Source organism: Ictalurus furcatus, chromosome 2, assembly GCF_023375685.1.
Source record: "Ictalurus furcatus strain D&B chromosome 2, Billie_1.0, whole genome shotgun sequence".
In the NCBI taxonomy this organism is placed as follows: domain Eukaryota; kingdom Metazoa; phylum Chordata; class Actinopteri; order Siluriformes; family Ictaluridae; genus Ictalurus; species Ictalurus furcatus.
The window spans coordinates 33,694,355-33,713,930 of NC_071256.1; the positions used below are offsets into that span (position 1 = coordinate 33,694,355).

A 19,576-nucleotide genomic window follows, 5' to 3' on the forward strand; every position below is an offset into this window, starting at 1 on the left:
GTGCTTCTGGGGTTTGCTCCAGGTACTCCGGTTTCCTCCCACAGTCCAGAGACATGTGCTGTAGGCTGATTGGCATTTCTAAATTGTCTGTAGTGTGTGAATGAGTGTGTGAGTGTGTAGGTGATTGTGCCCTGCGAGCGATGGGTTGGCACCCTGTCCAGGATGTCCCCCGCCTCGTGCCCCGAGTCCCCTGGGATAGGCTTCAGGCTCCTCGCAACCCTGTGCAGGATAACCAGTACAGAAAATGGATGGATTGATGGATGGATGGATGGATGGATGATAACGTTATGTTTTTGTTTGTTTATTGAAAGGTCTAGCCAGCTAGCTAGTGAAATGTAGCTAGCTAGTTAGCAGTTTAGCTGCTTTTTAGTGCAATATGGCAGAAACTACTAATTTTGTCAACCTCTTATGTATGAGGAGAGACTGAGAATTGATAACAGGAGGCCAGCCCAACAGAGGAAATGGATAAAACTGAACACACACAGATATATAAATATATAGTTTTATAACAGCCACCTGTGCTTCTCCTATTTAAAACAGCAGCTGCAGCAGGTTTCCTGGTATCTATAATTAATCCTATAACATAGCAGATAGCATAGATTTAAAACTATTGAGCCACTTCCAAATCAGTTTTTACTGTCAAAGAGTCTGTTTTAAATGGAAATATATTAATCTATAAAACTGCAATCAGACACCCAAAGGAAGCTGTTTTAAAAGTCACTTTTAAATGTATAGACGTTTTTGGCTACTGGAATCAAACGCATTATTGAGTTTTTATTCTCATAATACATCTGTAATACTCGGGAGACTACGTGAGAATGGCGGCAGATATACAGTGATTGTACGTTCTTGTTTGGGGTGCATCCCAAACCACATATTTCCAGTAATATATCACATATTACCAGCATATAATATGAATGTATACTATAGTTACCTCTTACTTGCAAAACTAGTTCTAGAAGAGAGTACCTAAATTCCTAAATCTTGCAGCTATAATCACTAAAATGAAAGCAATGGAATTTCTTTGCAGTGATCTGTTTAGCTCTAATGGTTGTCCCTCAGGGTGTGACAGTATGTGATAAATGTGGCAGCTGTCACAATCACTTCATTCCCCTCACTCTAAATGTAGTCAGTTTGTCATTGTCACCGACACCTTTACGGGAAGGTGTTACACATTTGGATTGGATTAGCTCTGCTCACAATTCTTCACACAAGTCTGACTTCATTTACACTAATGCACACTAATAATACAATACAACGTCAACACAAATTCAAGTACACTACTATGATATATCAAAATATAGTCATTACTAGATTTTGTGAAATCTTAAAACACACAACAAAGACACATGGATTGGATTGTTCAGAGCATATATGAAGGCGGCTGAAAGAAGGACATTCACCGTGTGCAGTTTTCATCTCCCAAATAAAGATATTCCATGTTAACAACATGGCAATAAGCATAAATGTTCCATCACTAAGTGATGGACTGCTGCAAAGTGACTATAGAAGCAATAGTGAAAAAAGAAATGAAATTAGTGTGTAACTTATGTAGAACTAATATTTCCTCATTATCAGTTTACTTGTGCATGCATGTGTCCATCAAATTATTCCTAAAAGCACATTTTAAGCTATTATGAGATTCATATTGAATATGTATTGAGTGAGAACAGACATGCCAGTTTCAGTCACCAAGCTGTGCTCACTGAGGTCACTCAGGTTTGCTTGTGTTGTATCTTTAAGGAGGAGATGACATTAATGCCTTGTCAGCACTGTTTGTCATGAGGAAAGCTTTTTGTCACAGCTGCTGGACTTCTCTGCTACATGGGCTGAGGACTACAGTGAGGGCAGAATTGCAATTTTGTGGGGTGTGTCTGTGTGTGTGGTTTAATTTTTTTTTTTAAAGGAGACACATATGTAGTCTCTACTTGCATGCATCATTTGGTCTCATCCATCAGTACATCATTTATGTACTGTACGAGTAATTTCCAGTGACATTGCGTAAAAGCCATAGTGGAAAACTACCCATACATATGCCAGGAATTAGTTTTGTTTTATTCTACTTGCCACCTCGTTTGTCCGGATGGCCTTCTACAAAGACATCATGTTTTCACAACATCACGTCTATTTGGGTGATCAACACTTGTAGCAATGTGATGAGTCTGATTGGCTGGTTCATTGGCACGCGCAACGAAAATCTAAAAACAGATAATGTTTTAAAAGACTGCATTGCCTCCGGTCACTGACTGTATCTCAATCTACATACCAGCGCGCTAAATGCTACATCAAAATTGTACACCGCCATAGGCTCCTGTTACCATGGATGCCATATTATTTTACTACACTATTTAGAACACTACAGGGTGTCCCAAAAGTGTCCATACATAGGGGAAATTAACACTTTTTTTTTTATCAAAATGTCTTCCAAAATATTTCATGCTTAGTTTATATTCCAGCGGGGGGAAATAAGTATTGAACATTATTTTCAGTAAATATATTTCCAATGAGGCTATTCACATGAAATTTTCAGCAGACATCAGTAATAACTCAAGAAATCCAAACATTAAAGTCCATAAATTAAGTTGTGTGTAATAAAGAGGAATGACACAGGAAAAAAATATTGAACACGCCAACTGAAATTTATTTAATACTTAGTGGAGAAGCCTTTATTTGTAATGCCAACTTCAAGATGCTTCTTGTATGAAGAAATTAATGGGCTGCAGTATTCAGGTGTGATTTTGGTCCATTCTTCAAAAAACATATTGAGCGTGAGCAGTGGAGTGCATTGCCTATTGTTTTCTCGCTGACGATGGTACCTGCTGCCTCCAAGTGTTTCTGGAGCTCTTTCCGAGTGGTCCTTGGCTCTTGAGGTACTCTTCTGACTATTCTTCTAACTCCCTGGTCAGAAATCTTGCGAGGAGCTCCTGTGTGTGGCCGGTTGATGACGGAGTGATGTTGCTTCCACTTGTGAATAATGGCCTCGGTGGTGCTTACTGGAGGATTCAGAAGTTTTGAAATACGTCTGTATCCAATTCCATCAATATGTTTTACAACAATAACAACAAAGGTCTTGAGAGAGCTCTTTGCTTTTACCCATCATCTTGTGTGACACTTTGGTAACAAAAAGCCTTTTTATATACCATCAATTTACTAACCCAGCTGATATTAATTTGCACAGATAGGATGTATAATTACTTATGGATTTCAGCTGGTTCCTTGCCTTACCTTGCCTTGGAGAACTGCTTTTTCTTAGCGTGTTCAATACTTTTTTCCTGTGTCATTACACATAACTTTATTTATGGACTTTAATGTTGTGAATTCTTTATTTTATAAGTGCAGACCATTTATATTTCCAGATTTCTTGAGTTATTACTGATGGCTGGTGAAAATTTCATGTGACTTTCGGGACACCCTGTAGTATGTAGTTGGAAACACAACCTTCAAATTACAAGCTCTCACTCGCTTTATATCCCAACAGGCTTTTTTTTTTTTTTTTTTTTTACTTGGCCTAATTATGAGATATTTCATTCTGAACTATTGGGTGTGCTCAACTTCCAGAGCACCCATGAAGCTGGCATCTATAGGACCATGTCTGGATAAAGCATCTGAATTCTGGATAAAGCTCCATTCTAACTGGATGAGGGAACACCACCTTAAGCTCAACTTGACAAAAACTGAGCTTCTTGTCATCCCAGCCTGCTCCTCAATCAACCACAACCTCACTGTACAGCTCAGCTCAACCACACTCAAGAACAGCCAGGAACTTTGGGGTGACTTTTGATGACAGCCTGACCTTCACACCCTCTTCATCTCCCTCCACTGGCTTCCTGTAGCCGCCCGCATCAAATTCAAGGCCTTCATGCTCACGTACAAGACCTTGTCTGGAACAGCACGCCCCTACCTCAACGCTCCCCATTGAGGCTTACGTTACCTCAAGCAATCTGTGATCGTTTAACAACCGACGCTTAGTAGTGCTTACTCAGCGTGGCTCAAGGTCCCTTTCCAGAACTTTCAAACTAACCATCCCTCAGTGGTGGAATGAACTTCCAACCTCAATCCAGACCGCAGAATCTGTCACTATCTTCAAAAAACAGCTAAAGACCCACCTCTTCCGTGAGCACTTAACTAACTAAAATGCCAACCCCCACATTATGTAATATATATATATATATATATATATATATATATATATACTTAGTCTGGCTCTTACACCTCTACTCTGCGAACTTTGCTTATCTAGAACTCAATTTAAGATCTTGTATAGTAGCACTACTTGTATTGTTCTCCGCTTGATATATCGCTTTGCTTGTATTTCCTCATTTGTTAGTCGCTTTGGATAAAAAGCATCTGCTAAACGAATAAATGTAAATGTAAATGAGTTCATACACGCTACGCTCTTCAGGCCTTCAGACCACATTAGAGAATCCTGTGTGTGTGTCTTTGTGTGAGTGAATGTAAATGGGATTTTTCTTTTTCTCTAGTGTCAACAGTTCAAAGAGTTCATTGTTACAGAACACTGCTGTCTGACACAAATCCCCGCTACCACAGACCGCAGACCAGCTTTATTAAGAATGAACCGAATTTATGTAGAACAGCAAGATTGTCGACTGATTGTGGAACAGATCTGTGCAGTAGTTCAGTCAGTATTGTGAGGAAAGTTGAAACTCAGCTGCTAAACAGATCTAGTGGGAGATGGGGCATCTATTATGGGACACACACAGTACACACATTTGCACACTGAAACCCGGACACTGTGTCCTTCCTAGCTATTCTTATTCCTAAGCTGATCAGTTTAGGACAAATGATGACTGACAGGTTTGGCTACTGTTGACTCCCTTACCGAAACTGTCAAAATGTGACAGATATGAGCTACGTACATATCCTAGTAAATATCTGCCTATCTATATGTGCTAATGTTAACTAAAGTAAATAATGTTGTCCATATTTGGTATAAGCTAATCTGCTGAAGACTTAAGTCATAGCTTGTTATGTTTACACTGATAGCATTTTTAAATTACATTATTACTCTTTGGCACCTTTCTTCTGCACTACCTGTCATATCAGACACTTCCATACTAGAACTGTGTACTGTTCGGCGCTACACTGTCACTTACTGTGCATATTGTCCTGTTTTAGTAGTATTGTACTGTCCTGTGTTGTGAGCACACGTCTGCACGTGCATTTTATGTAAAAACGTGTAGATCTTATGTAGTTCCGTGTCGTCTCATGTGGTTAGTGTGTTGTTTTATGTAGCACCGTGGTCCTGGAGGAACGTTGTTTCATTTCTCTGTGTACTGTACCAGCTGTATGTGGTTGAAATGATCAATAAAACCACTTGAACTTGAACTAATGAGCGACGTCAGTAAATACGGTAAGTCTGATATATTCTGATGACACAACTTCGACTTTTCAATTCCATTCCCTTCTTTCCCTCTTTCTCTCTCAGTCTGCGTGACGGAGGTGGAGTGTGTGCGGGAGGGTTGCCAGTCCGAGTGCCTGCGTCAGCTCGGCGATTCCGTTTCCGAATCTCGGTGCTTCACGCTGGTGTTTCGTGGAGGGAGGAAGAGTCTGGACCTGTACTGCTCATCGCCTGAAGAGGCGCAGTGCTGGGTCCGGGGCATCCGAACTCTCAAAGACCGAGTCGGCAACATGAGCCAGAAAGAGAAGCTCGATCAATATCCTTTCAGCTTTGCTTTCAGTTTGTAAATACTCGCGTCAATGGACTGAGAGGGAAAGTTTCGAATTAGTGACCTGCAGGTTTATCTGTTTTTTCTTCTGTACGTAGCAAGGCGAAAGTCCAGCCCCTGGCGGTTCCACTGCTTTGCAGTCAGATAAACACAGGGCTTTGCAACATGTGCAGTGAAATGCATTAGTCTGTCAAAGCTGTGGTTTAGTAACAGCAGACATAGCAGGACCTTGTCTTAAAGCCAAGTATAAAACACTCCACTTTTGCGTTGTTAAATATGATTAAAGGTGCAGTTTGTGAATTTTAAAAACGATTTCTAGACATACAATATTGTTATGCAGGTGCTATTTCCAGCCAACATTATTAGAGTGCTCATTTGACAGGTTCTACCGATGTTAGGCTGTAATGTTACAAAACGAACATCCCTGCAATGTTCTGAAAACGTTATGCCGTCATGGTTTGCTTTAAACATTGTTGTATTGTTAACTAAGGTTAAAGAAACGCGTGTATTAAGGTTCCTACTGTATTTATGAACATTATACAGGGTGTCGCAAAAGTCTGCATACATAACGGACTATGTACGGAAGCACCACTCGGTCGTGCCTTCGTCAATGGATGTCCGTGGACGTTCACTTCTCGGTCATGCCGCAACACTTCCAGTCTTTTTGAATTTGTTAATAGGTTTAGCAACAGTGTCGTGTGTGATGTGCTCGCCATGTTTTCTGTTAAGGTGCATGGCAACCTCGCAACAGCTTCCCGATCCAGCCGCGAGAATGATTTCGATACCTTCTTCTTTTGTCAAAGGCGTTCTTAAAGGCTATGTGATATATATATATATATATATATATATATATATATATATATATATATATATATATATATATATATATAAAATAAACTAAGTATGAAAAATTTTGGAAGACATTTTGATAAAAGGTGTTAATTTCCCCTGTGCATGGAGACTTTTTTGGGATACCCTGTATAAACACCTTCACCTTCCACCCAGAAAACCTGGCGTTTAACTTTCAGAACATATTCTACTAAACAAAAATGGTTTCAGACTTGTGTTTTCATTGTTTTTCTGGCCTAGAATTGAGCTCTTCCTCCAGCTGAAACAGCTGCTAGTTTCGTCCCATTGCTAAAAGGGGATTTAGAGGAAGCTGAGGAAAATTACAGATGACTTCTTAACAAGAGAGAAGTCATATCGTTTAATCCCTTTATTTAGATTAGAAATGGGTTCAAGTTGAATTCTCTAAGCATTGTACTGTAGAAGAACATTGAACTGAAATGTGTGTAATAGAGTGGATTTGTAAGCAGAAATGGGTCTGGTGTGTGTGTGTGTGTGTTGTGTGTTTATATCCTAAACTTTTGCCACTTGGATCCGAAGCTATCTGAGACGAGCCGATCTGAACCAGGACGGAAAGATGAGTTATGACGAGGTCCAGCACCTGCTCCAGATGATCAACATAAACCTGAATGAACAATATGCACGCACGCTCTTCAAGGTTTGTGTGTGTGTGTGTGTGTGTGTGTACGGCTGGAGTTATTATTGAAAATAATATTTGATTTCGAAACCTTTTTTGCCGCAAAGTTTGTCTTCAGTCTGTTTTCAATCACGTGAGGCTCGAAAACAGTGTTCAGCACGATTCTTTACGTGTATGTATGTGTTCAAACGTGCTACACCACGGTACTGTTGCCTTCTTGATTCTGATTGGTCAGAAGGTGTTGATGAATTTTCTACGTAGTAATGCGCTGGTTCTAACACTTTTTGGTTTCTGATAACGACTGTGCTATGTTCATGCGTGCTCGGTCTGTCTTTTGTTCTGTGTGATGTGTAGAAGTGTGACCGCTCTCATGATAACCGCTTAGACCCCGGGGAGATTGAGGAATTCTGTCGGGAGCTCATGAGACGGCCCGAGCTGGATGCTGTGTTTCGCCATTACTCTAGTAACGGCTGTGTGCTCTCCACGCCGGAGCTGCGGGACTTCCTGGGTGATCAGGGCGAAGGAGCCACGCTGGGCCATGCACAAAAACTCATCGATACCTACGAGTTCAATGACTGGGGTATACACACACACACACACACACACATTTAGTCATTGGGCAAATGCTTTTATCTAGAGAGACCTACAAATGAGGCAGAACACAAACCAGGTATTAAGCAGTTAGGGGAGCTTTAAATGTGACTATAAACGGATAAAAAGTGTGATTCTTTAATAAATAAAAAATCTTTATTGGAAAATAAACACTTCTGAGTAGTAACGGTAATATCTAGCTCATAATACAAAGTTGAAGGAAAAGGTTTGCATCCCCCAAGTTCCAAAATATCAAAACTGAAACCTGAGTGTATCCTACAACAAGACAACAAACTTAAAATGAACAGGAAGTTCGTTTGAAAAGAAAATACATGAATTTGAAATTGTCTGTCATTGACGCTAATCGGCCCTTTTGCGTTACTTCTGATATCGAAGGAACATCTGTAAAGCTTGACACAATACATGCCTTGTCACCCTGGGATTTAATGAAAAGGCTACGACATAGCTGGTAATGACTTTAATTACGTTATTTCCCCGAACACACTCATGAGGAAAAGGATTATGTGTAAGAAGGTTTCAGGGAAGTGGTGCAGGAAGCTGGTGAAGCTGGGAGCCGTGGGTGTGATGTTGTTGTTAAGAATTCTCTCATGTGTTGTTCAGCCCAGAAGAACCTGTTCATGACTCAGAACGGCTTCACCATGTACATGCTGTCAAACGAAAATGACCTGTTCAACCCGGATCACACACGTGTGTATCAGGACATGAGCCGGCCGCTGGCCCACTACTACATCTCCTCCTCTCACAACACCTACCTCACTAAAGACCAGGTGACTGGAGAGAGCAGCACAGAGCCTTACATCAGGTACGTACACACACACACACCCACACCCACACACACACACACACACTCATAACACCTGTCTCTCAAACCTGTCTATCATATTCCCCACAGTACATAAACACAATGCCATATGATCAGTGGACCTCACACAATCAAAACTTTTAATGCTCTAAATTAACCCTGTGTGTGTGTGTGTATGTGTGTGTGTGTGTGTGTATGTGTGTGTGTACGCGCTCAGGGCTTTGAATGAGGGCTGCCGCTGTGTCGAATTGGACTGCTGGGACGGTGATAAAGGGGAGCCTGTGATCTACCATGGACACACACTCACCTCTAAAATAGCTTTTAAGGAGGTCATTGAAACTATTGCTCAGTATGCCTTCAAGGTGAGACCAGCATTTACGGTCTCAAAAGGCTGTGGCAGTCAAAACAGAATGAACACACATGCTTACGTCTCTCTCTCTCTCTCTCTCTCTCTCTCTCCCTGTCCCTCTCTCTCTTTCTCCCTCTCTCTCTCTCTAGGTGTCTCCGTATCCTCTGATCTTGTCTCTGGAGAATCATTGCTCCGTGGAGCAGCAAGCCGTCATGGCTCAGCACCTGCGCTCTATCCTCGGTTCAGCTCTACTCACCAAACCTCTCAGCGACCAGACACTTAATCAACTGCCCTCACCAGAGGTTACACCAACCCCTCACCCCCCCCCCCCCACACACACACACACTTCTGACCAATCAACCCCTTTATCCTTATTTCTGACTGCTACAAAGTACCGACAATGTCAATACATGTTAATTCAACATCTCCTTACAGAAAACTTTCTCTGTTAATTAACATCACGGTCATTTTTTAAATTTGTTTATTATTAAGTGTAAATTGAGTGATCATCCACCATACAAGTCCCTCTCAATCAGCTGTTGCTATAGAAACAATAACATATTACACATAACGCGTTAACATATTATCATAACCTGTGATCTGCCTCGCACTACTGTACGGCACTAAATTAATCCACACCTTCTGACCAATCAAATTTAAGAATTCAACAACGGTGTGGTATAATACTGTACAGAATAAATAATTGCATGAATTTTCCACACTTCAGCTGCAAGAGTGTGGGTGGAAGCAAATGGAAACAAATCGACCGAGATGCTAAATGAATACGATCATCAACACTATTAAAGACAATCAATCTCTAGTCTGAACATTCTTTCATTTCCTTAATTATATTTCACTTTTTTTGCCACTTGATGTTGCGATTGACGTCATACATCATATTTTAGCCATTTTGAAAAACCTATCAGCACTAGTCTTTAAGAGGTGGCGTTTGTTATTGTTGCCAGTGTACGCTTGGATCTCATTTCACTTTCCACATTCGGTCAAAACCGTTTGAGCGTCGGGTCAAGTTCCGTCAATTCTGAAATAACGATCACTCTATAAGTCCCTAAAACGTCCGATTTGTGTTTTCAGGCGCTGAAGGGCCGGATCCTGGTGAAATCAAAGAAGCTGACTGGTCAGATAGAAAAGATGGGCAGCTCAGCTAGTTTCTCATCCTTCTCAGACGAGGAGATCAAGAAGGAGTCTGGGAAGGTGAGTCCTGTGCTGGTCTTACTGTAGTCCAAAGTCTGAATGCCCAGCATTTAATGGATGTTTTTGTGAAAGGATGCTGCTACATGTCTTTATGTAGCTGCACTGCAAAAAAAAATGAAATTGTAGCAAGTGGAAATAATTCGGATGTACAGTATGATCCCTGTATCCGTTGGGGAATGGTTCAAAGCCCCCAGAGGATTCCTGAAACCGCTGATAGTAGCCAACATTAAATACTGTCCTTACTTATGATAAAGATTAATTCATAAATTAGGCACAATTAAACAACAATAACTAAAAATAAATTTGAACAATTATAATAATAAAAGTTATGTGAATGTGATCTCTCTCTCTCTCTCTTTCTCGCTCTCTCTCTCTCTCTCGCTCTCTCATTGTACTGTAATAATAATATATAATAATATTTATTGTATTGTACTCAACCTTCTTCTTCTTCGTTCTTCTTCTAAACTGGACAGAGAGAGGATTAACTATTAAACGAATTACTATAAAAATCTGATGATTAAATCTATGTCTAGACATTGTTTTTATTACTTTCAAGCGTGAATAGTTTTGTTCTACAGGCAGATCATTTTAAACATGTTCAGCAATTTTAAGCAAAATAACAAAAAAGGTAACGCTTCAAATGAGCAAAACAGGCTGAATAATCTTCTTTTTGATTTATAATATTGTCATAATAATAAATATTAGATAAATTTGCCTATATTGAAGATATTTTCATTTGCTGTGGTATAGTTTTTCTGCAGTGTGGGTACATGAGTTTGGGATGGCTTCAACTGTTTAACTGTTAACCAGGATTCTGTATCTGTTTTCTGGTTATTGTTTGGGGTTTTTTGAACCTTAACCTTTTTTGAACCTTAACCTTGAACATTAACATAAATTATATTTTTCAAAGGTTATTTGTAAAATTAAATCAGGTAAAACATTTTCATGCATCCATGGAAGAACCAATATGTGTGACATCCCCACTGTGTACAAAGCTTTACTATATATTATTCCCTGGCTTTTGTTAGTTGTAATTTTTTAATTGCTGGGTTGTTTTTTTTTTTGTTTTTTTGTTTTTAAATATTTCTTTTATGAAATACATATTTTCGGGTATTAAAGTCACCGGTTTATAAATAAGCATGGTATCAGACAGATACCTGATTGAAGCATCCCAAGAAAAAAAAATTACATATTGGTCTCTGTATGTTAAATATGCGTATTTGATGAATTTGATCCAGCCCAGGCATAATGCATGTTGATCCTGGAGTTTGCTCCTACATCCACCTCATGTCTAAATGAAGAAAGTGATGAATAAATATCTGTGTGTATGTGTTTTCTCATTTTCTTTTAGCCAGTGAGCTCTTCTAAGATAAGTCCCGAGCTGAGTGAGCTGGTGGTGTATTGCCAGAGTGTGCCGTTTCCTGGATTCGACGTGGCCCGTCAGAGACCCCCGAGTGTGATGTACTCTTTCTCTGAGAATGAAGCACTCAAGCACATCAAAGACTCGGGTAAGACATGTAGAGCACGTGGCGCTTCAGGTCCCCATATTTAAACACACAAACACAGTTTACGTTGTGTAATGGTATAATTATTTATATCTCCTATAAAATTAAGACAAGATAAGATGATACTTTATTAATTCCCAGACGGAGAAAAGAGAAAATTATTTTTATATCATATTAAATTAAGGGGGGAGGGGGGGCACAGTGGCTTAGTGGCTAGCACATTTGCCTCATACCTCCTCATACCTCCATACCTGGGGGCTTGATTTCCGCCTCTGCCCTGTGTGCATGAGGCTTGCATGTTCTTCCCGTGCATCGGGGGTTTCCTCCGGTTTCCTCCCCCAGTTCAAATCCATGCATCGAGGGCTGATTTAGGGCTGATTTCTAAATTGTCCATAGTGTGTGAATGTGTGTACGATTGTGCCCTGCGATTGATTAGCACCCTGTCTAGGGTGTCCCCTGCCTTGTGCCTCGAGTCCCCTGGGATAGGCTCCAGGCTCCCCCTTGACCCTGTGTAGGATAAGCAGCACAGAAAATGGATGGATAGATGGATAAAATTATAGTATAATATGTTAGGAATGCCTGTAAGGGGAAAAGGTGTGTTTATAGAATGTGTTTGTCGTCCTGGGATTTAATGAAAAGGCTACAACATATCTACGACATATAATTTGTGTGTGTGTACCTTCTATAGGAAAGCTTTTTGTGACACACAACAGTAGACAGCTGAGCCGGGTTTACCCATCAGGCCAGAGGCTGCAGTCCTCTAACTACGACCCACAGGACATGTGGAATGGAGGATGTCAGCTAGGTAAGACTCACTCCACAACTCCTAAACCACCTACCTGAAAGCATTATCTATTATTATATTTGCTAGAGGTCAAGCAGACAAAAAGAACAACAGGATAATTTGCATGACGATTCTTCCTCGCTCCTTTCCAGTGGCTCTGAACTTCCAGACACCAGGGGAACAGATGGATCTGAACCGGGGTCGTTTCCTGCCCAACGGGCGATGTGGCTACGTGCTGAAACCAGACTTCCTGTGTCAGCCAAATTCCAACTTCAACCCCGAGAACACCGGTGGAGGCCCTGGACACATACCCACTCAACTTACCATACGGGTCAGCAACATTAATACAGTACAAATACAGTATGACCCATGATATTAATACTGAGGTTTGTGAACAAGTTAAAAGAGACACCGTGTTTTTAATTTCAGTGTTTACAGTAGGATTTGACATTTTTCATACTATTTCTATATGTAGTGCTTGTATCTTTTTTTAAGTCCTTTCTTTTATTAAAACGCTTAATCATGTTCCTACCACTTGGTTTCATGAGGTTGATAACTATCTCGTGTCGTTTGCAGGTGATTTCTGCCCAGCAGTTACCCAAGATTAACACAGACAAACCCAACTCCATCGTGGACCCTCAAGTTTGTGTGGAGATCCATGGAGTGTCTATTGATAAGGCCCGTGCCAAAACTCAACGCATCAACAACAATGGTATAGCCCTCCTTTTCTCAAAATGCTGAGTCAGAGTTTTTTTTAAAGGTTGGTCCAGCAGTTCTTAGGACAGGATACCGTAATCGTTGTTATTTCCTCAGTAGCCTCAGTCAAATATCTCAGATGGAAAAATGTCTGGTCTCTGGATGGCACCACAGGTTATATAAAATGGGAGGGAAAAAACAAACAACTGATATAAACTACAGCCAGTGAGGACAAGGAGAATACAAAAGGAGTACCTGGGTTGTTTGGATTTGGGGTTATTACACCAGAATCACTGACTAAACCCTTTAAAAAAAATTTGTAAAGAAGCTCTTGTTTGTAGTAATGATTCTCAAACCATGAGGTCCATGAAACATAGCTAGGGGGTCCAAATCTTTGTTCTTATTTTATACTTATGAATAATGGCAGAAATCACAAACCTTTATCAAAGTTATTATGTTTTATAGTTATTACAATATTTGCCTGGTCCCATCAAATGAATGTGTTTAATCCAAACATCAATAATTAAAAACAACAACAACAACAGCAAACAAGTAGCCTATAAATGATGTCAACTGGAAGTCAATGTTAATAAAAACGTGTTCTCAATAAAAAGTCTCCAATAAATATTCAAAACATTATACGACATATTTAAATAATGAGACAACTATTTGAATAGTTGGATTATGTTCATAAAAAATCTATACTGAGGGGCTCTGTGGATTTTGTTTACGTTCACGGCATTTGGCCGACGCCCTTATCCAGAGCGACTTACGTTTATCTCAGTTATACATTTGAGCAGTTGAGGGTTAAGGGCCTTGCTCAAGGGCCCAACAGCGGCAGCTTGGTAGTGCTGGGGTTTGAACTCACGACCTTACGAGCAGTAGCCCAACGTCTTAACCACTGAGCACAGAAGGGCAGTGGTTACAGTTTATAGTTAAAGAGGTCCATGGCTGCACAAAACACTCTATACACCACAAAGTAGTTGTCTTATTCACCTCTTAACTTCATGTTTAATATAAGTAACATTATAATATGCTCTAATACTGTATGTTGTACTGCAAAGCTGGCACTTTCACATGACTATGCATCTGTTGCTCATGTCACTTGGTAGTCCTGTTCTGTTGGCGGTTCATCAGTGACGTGGCAGTGACACCATATCTCAGGCTTTAGTATCATATTCCAGACATCTGCTCCAACACCTTTGAATGTCCATCAAACCTGATTGGGCGAGCACAGATTCTTCATGCTATCCAATTTCCTCTGCGTCCCTTAATGACCCTGAGGATTAACACACAACACAATGTGTATTTTATCACTGCAGGTTTTAATCCACGCTGGGATTGCACCGTGAGCTTTCAGCTGCAGGTTCCTGACCTAGCCCTGGTGCGCTTTGTGGTGGAGGATCATGACCACACGAGCAAGAACGACTTTGTCGGCCAGTTCACCTTACCCTTCAACAGTCTACGCACAGGTGTGTGCTTGTGTTTTTTGTTTTTGTTTTCTGATATGTTTAAGATGTACAAGCATGTTGTGCCACAAATGTGTTTTTTAAACCTGGTTTAAATAAGCAGTTTGTCATTTTAACACAATTTTAACACCTCATTTTCTCAGTTGGAACTATGTACATGTATACTTCTTATATATATGTATACTTCAGGAGTTGCCTTTTTAAAGAAAAGAGGCAGATCTGAGCAGCTCTGTTTGAGCTTGGGGGCGGGGCCTATTTCTGGGCCAGAAAAATGTAGCTCGAAGCCTGAATCGAAGAAACTAACCAGATCCAATGCACGTCAATTGTATGAACCACAGTTTTTCTAAGGTGTCTTTAATTGTTGATTATTATTAGAGCTCAGGATTGATATTTGTACATAACAAACTGAACCTTTAACTTACAGAACATAGTTTCTCTAAACAAAAATATTTCTATAGAAAGCATCCGGCTGTGCTCATAAATGAACCAGTTCAAAAGTTTACACACGCTTGATTCTTAATACTATGTGTTTTTACCTGGATGATCAACGACATGACGTATTTATGTTTTGTGAGAGTTGTTCATGAGTCCCTTGTTTGTCCTGAGCAGTTAAACTGCCCACTGTTCTTCAGAAAAATCCTCCAGGTCCTGCACATTCTTTGCTTTTCCAGCATCTTCTACATATTTGACTCCTTTCCAATAGTGACTATATGATGTTGACGTCCATCTTTTCACACCGAGGACGACTGAGGGACTCGTACACGACTATTACAAAAGGTGCAAACGTTCACGAGATGCTCAAGAAAGCAACACGATACAGTAAGAGCCAGGGGGGTGTAAACTTTTGAACAGGATGATTGGTGTAATTTGTTTTTATTTTGTTTAAAGATCTTTTTTTTCAATTAGTACTTCCCTTCAGAAACTACATAAGATATTTACATGTTTCCCAGAAGACAAAATAATAACAATTTACTTCGATCATCCTGTTCAAAAGTTTACACCCCCATGGCTCTTAATGTATTGTGTTTTTTTTTAGCATCACTGAACGTTTGCACGTTTTGTAATAGTCGTGTACGAGTCCCTCAGTCGTCTTCGGTGTGAAAAGATGGATCTCAGCACCATATAGCCGCTGTGGGAAAGGAGTCAAATATGCAGAAGATGGTGGAAAAGCACAGAATGTGCAGGACCTGGAGGATTTTTCTTTAAGAACAGTGGACAATTTAACTGCTCAGGACAAACAAGGGACTCGTGAACAACTATCACATAAACATAAAAAGTTTTTTTTTAAAACTGATTAACATTTTGCAGATTCTGCAAGGCGTATGTAATCTTAAGAGAACGACTGCACATTATTATTTTTTTCATTTATTTACCAGATGCTCAAGACATCTGAAATTTGACTTGACAATTCAGAAGAAACATTAATACAACTTATATCAAAGCTGTGTTGAATTTTCTATCCTGATTGCCCAGAAGGTGTTGATTAATTTTCTTTAACAGCAACTCTGACAGTAGTACTGGCTGTAAGACAAATTCCATGGTGAGGTTTTCCGTACGAGACGTTTATGCAGAATTTTCGGAAGGAGTCTCCCGTGTCAGAGATAAAGCAGTTACTTTATGTTTTCTGCCACAAGAAAGTCTTCAGCTGAGGGAATGTTTGTAGCTGCTATACCATAAATAATAACCGGTACTAACTCCTTGGACAGTCCACAATGTTAAATGTAGCTATAATCAGATAAATCATATCACGTGTATTTCTTTCATAAATCAAACACTTCAGGAGAATTTCATAAAAATCGCATTGCTCAGAATGACTGTAAATGACTGTCATTTATTGTGTCATTTATGACTGTCATATGTTGTTCTTTTGTGTCCTTCTCCTCCAGGTTACCGTCATGTTCACTTGTTGAAAGCAGACGGCTCGAGCCTCTCTCCAGCTACGCTCTTCATCCACGTGAAGGTTACGCGCCGAGGAAAGCCCATCAAAACAGTGTCAGAGCGCATGGGGAAAGTCTGAAACCGTCCAGACCTTGATTCGTAGTGATCCTAGATTCTGAAGACATCCCGCCCAGGTGGATAGAGAGGAGCCCGGGTCCCGAACTCAATCCCAAAGAACTACGAGCAGTGTAACGTCCAGACACAAGATCCCACAACATCTGTGCTTTTCCAGAGTGTTGCTCAACGCAGACGTGGCGTCTCCGTGGCCAGGGCTTCCAGACAGGCTTTAGACTATAGCTGGCTGTGACTGACATCTATTACTATGATCGATAGATTCCTGTTTCTCTAGGACAGAGTTGCATTATGTAGTCAGAGATGTTTTTAAGCTTCCATAGAGGCAGTGTTGCCAGACTGAGATTTTTATTTTTTAACGGTCTGACGTTTTACACAATTTTTTAGATCGATTTTTTTTCGATTAAAATTTTTTAAATTAAGTGTTTCTTGTAATTTAACGTTTAATTTTATTTACACTCATATAGTCATTAAGTGCCTGATAATGCACTGTTTAAATGATGTTTATTAGTGTTTCGATACTTGCCATTTTGTAGTAGTCCGGAGTGTGTAGACGCAAGACTATGCAAGACTAAGCTAGCTAGCATGGACGGGGGGTAGGGAACGTTCTGGGAATGTGTGGAAAGGCAGTTAACCAAGAAATGACTAAATTATTGTCAGAAATGAACAAATCTTCCACACAAGTATTTGATTATATGAAGTAGATACAATCAGCAGTTGAGCACTTTATAACACACAACAGCGTTGGGTATAGTGATAAATAAAACTGCATATTGAATTTGAGAATGTAACACAAAATTAGTAAGTATTATAAATGTCATTATATGAGAGGTTTTACACCAAAATATTGCTTAAAGATATAAACAATATATAAAAGTTGTCTCTGTTTAACCTTACTGAGGATTAAAACTTTACGTCTCAATGTCTTAACATTAACGTTACCACAGAATAGTGAAACTTACCACTCATATGTTCTCGAAATGTAGATTATCCATCCATCCATCCATCCATCCATCCATCTTCTACCGCTTACTCCTTTTTTATGTTGTCTGAAATTTTAAAGCCGTCTACTAATACAAACGCAAATAGAAAAGACTGAAATCAGAATAAAAAGTCTACTGTTTTGAATGAAGGGTAGATTTTACTCAAACACGTGTGAGGTATTGTACTTGTTGACTGATCTGGCATCGTCGTAAATTAAAATCTTGCCACCTTCTTGCCAGAATGCAAAACTGAAATGACGTTATGGTGCAGGTATGAGAGCTATTGTTAATAGAATAGGTTTGCTTTTCTGTACCCAGAGGACTGATTTCTGTAACCAGAGGACTGTAACTTACCAGAGAACAAATCAGCAGTGATGTTAAATATGGACTACTACAATTACAAAATGTAATTAAAATGTACTTACACAGCTGTAAACGTTTCATTTATATCAACTGTTATGTAACAGATGTTTTCTAAAACCTATATTTTTTATGTTTATAGTGAGCATTACATATACAGTATATATACACAATATATTATATATATATGTGTGTGTGTGTGTGTGTGTGTGTGTGTGTGTGTGTGTATAACTAGATGCTTGCCACTGACTTTTTAAACCTAATAATACTTTTTAATGGACTTTAGAATAAGTACAATTCCAATCTTCTCTGGAAAGATTTGTGATATTTCTAAATAACTGTAGTTGAAAAAGCATGTTTACATTTTATAAACTTACATTTTATAACCTAATGTTTGTGTTTGTGAGATTTTGTTTGTGTGCCCAAGAGAAGTCTGAAAAAAGGTGAAGCATGGTTAGGAATGTGTCGTTCACAAATGAGTCGACTCGGCTCTTCAAGGTGACGTTGGGAGAACTAAAATTCGCAGAACTAAAATGCTATAAGAGAGGCCTTCACCCTTTTGCTGAAAAATGGCACATCCAAAAAAAAAAAAAAAAAGCACATTTATACATCTATTTTCCATACTGCTTATTCTACACAGGGTCGTGGGGGGCCAGGTAACTCTGGGCATAATGCGGGGGACACCCTGGAGGGGGTGCCAACCCACCGCAGGGCACAGTCGCACACACACTCACACACCATGGACAATTTGGAAATGCCAATAAACCAACAGCACATGTCTTTGAATTGGGGGAAGAAACCGGACTGCCTGGAGGAAACATGCAACTCTTACCCCAAGACCGGAGGGGTGGGGCAAACCTGCTAACCACTAAGTCACCCTGCCCCCTAAATGACACATCGTTTTTGTTTTAATGATATACTGGTAAGGCTGACATTTATCAGGATAAATTGACATAATTATTATTTAATTCCATTTTAATGAAAATTAAGTCTGAGCACAATAGACTGTAATACTAATGAAGAAACTAGGAATGCTTACTGTATTGCCAATCCTTATATATTATATATAAGTGTGCTGATTTTATATTTGATCACATTTTATAACAAAGGAAATGCTGGGTTTAATACCATTTTTGTTCATTGAAAGGTAATGTAAGATTGGATTAAATAGTTTAAGTGATTGATAGGCAAAAGACCAAAAACTTTTTCGGGAAAACGTCAAGGAGTCGAATGCTCTCTGATTGGTGAACCGAGCCGATCTGACTCACTGAAAGAGCCAACTCTTTGAGCTCCTGGAAGTATTTTCTTCAACAAGGATGGTCAGAATTGTTGGTCTCTGCCTATCTCTACTTAAATGGTCTCGAATCGATAAATTTGGGCGGCATTAGGGTAAAAATAAAACGTCAGAAAACCGAAAGAGTCGGTTCTTCCTGGCGAACCGAGCCTGTTTGACTCTGACTCACTAAAAAGAATTCCTGTCAGTGAAGTGCAAGAGCTGAATTCACAAATCTTTGGCGCCACCGTGTGGCCAGTAAAGCAACAACTTTAAAAAAACACACACATTTTAAAAATAAAATAGTGCAATTTTAAATAGAATCTGTTTCATTTCTAAATGACAACTTTT

General features: G+C 39.6%; 1 protein-coding gene across 5 annotated transcripts in view; it reads left to right on the plus strand.

Moving 5' to 3' along the window:
• plcd3a (phospholipase C, delta 3a) overlaps positions 1-18,343 on the plus strand; it is a 42,225-nt gene extending 23,882 nt beyond the window's left edge. For 4 of the 5 annotated variants that reach the window (XM_053616048.1, XM_053616064.1, XM_053616074.1 and 1 more), the window contains 13 exons: positions 5,447-5,675; positions 7,062-7,191; positions 7,525-7,750; positions 8,383-8,584; positions 8,802-8,946; positions 9,083-9,235; positions 10,026-10,145; positions 11,497-11,653; positions 12,339-12,455; positions 12,587-12,765; positions 13,011-13,146; positions 14,453-14,602; positions 16,486-18,343. In XM_053616048.1, coding sequence (XP_053472023.1) covers positions 5,447-5,675; positions 7,062-7,191; positions 7,525-7,750; positions 8,383-8,584; positions 8,802-8,946; positions 9,083-9,235; positions 10,026-10,145; positions 11,497-11,653; positions 12,339-12,455; positions 12,587-12,765; positions 13,011-13,146; positions 14,453-14,602; positions 16,486-16,616 — 2,075 coding nt within the window. In that variant the 3' untranslated portion in view covers positions 16,617-18,343. The remainder of the gene's footprint in view (positions 1-5,446; positions 5,676-7,061; positions 7,192-7,524; positions 7,751-8,382; positions 8,585-8,801; positions 8,947-9,082; positions 9,236-10,025; positions 10,146-11,496; positions 11,654-12,338; positions 12,456-12,586; positions 12,766-13,010; positions 13,147-14,452; positions 14,603-16,485) is intronic. The other variant, XM_053616055.1, reaches the window with a different exon arrangement.
• Positions 18,344-19,576: the final 1,233 nt, after the last annotated feature.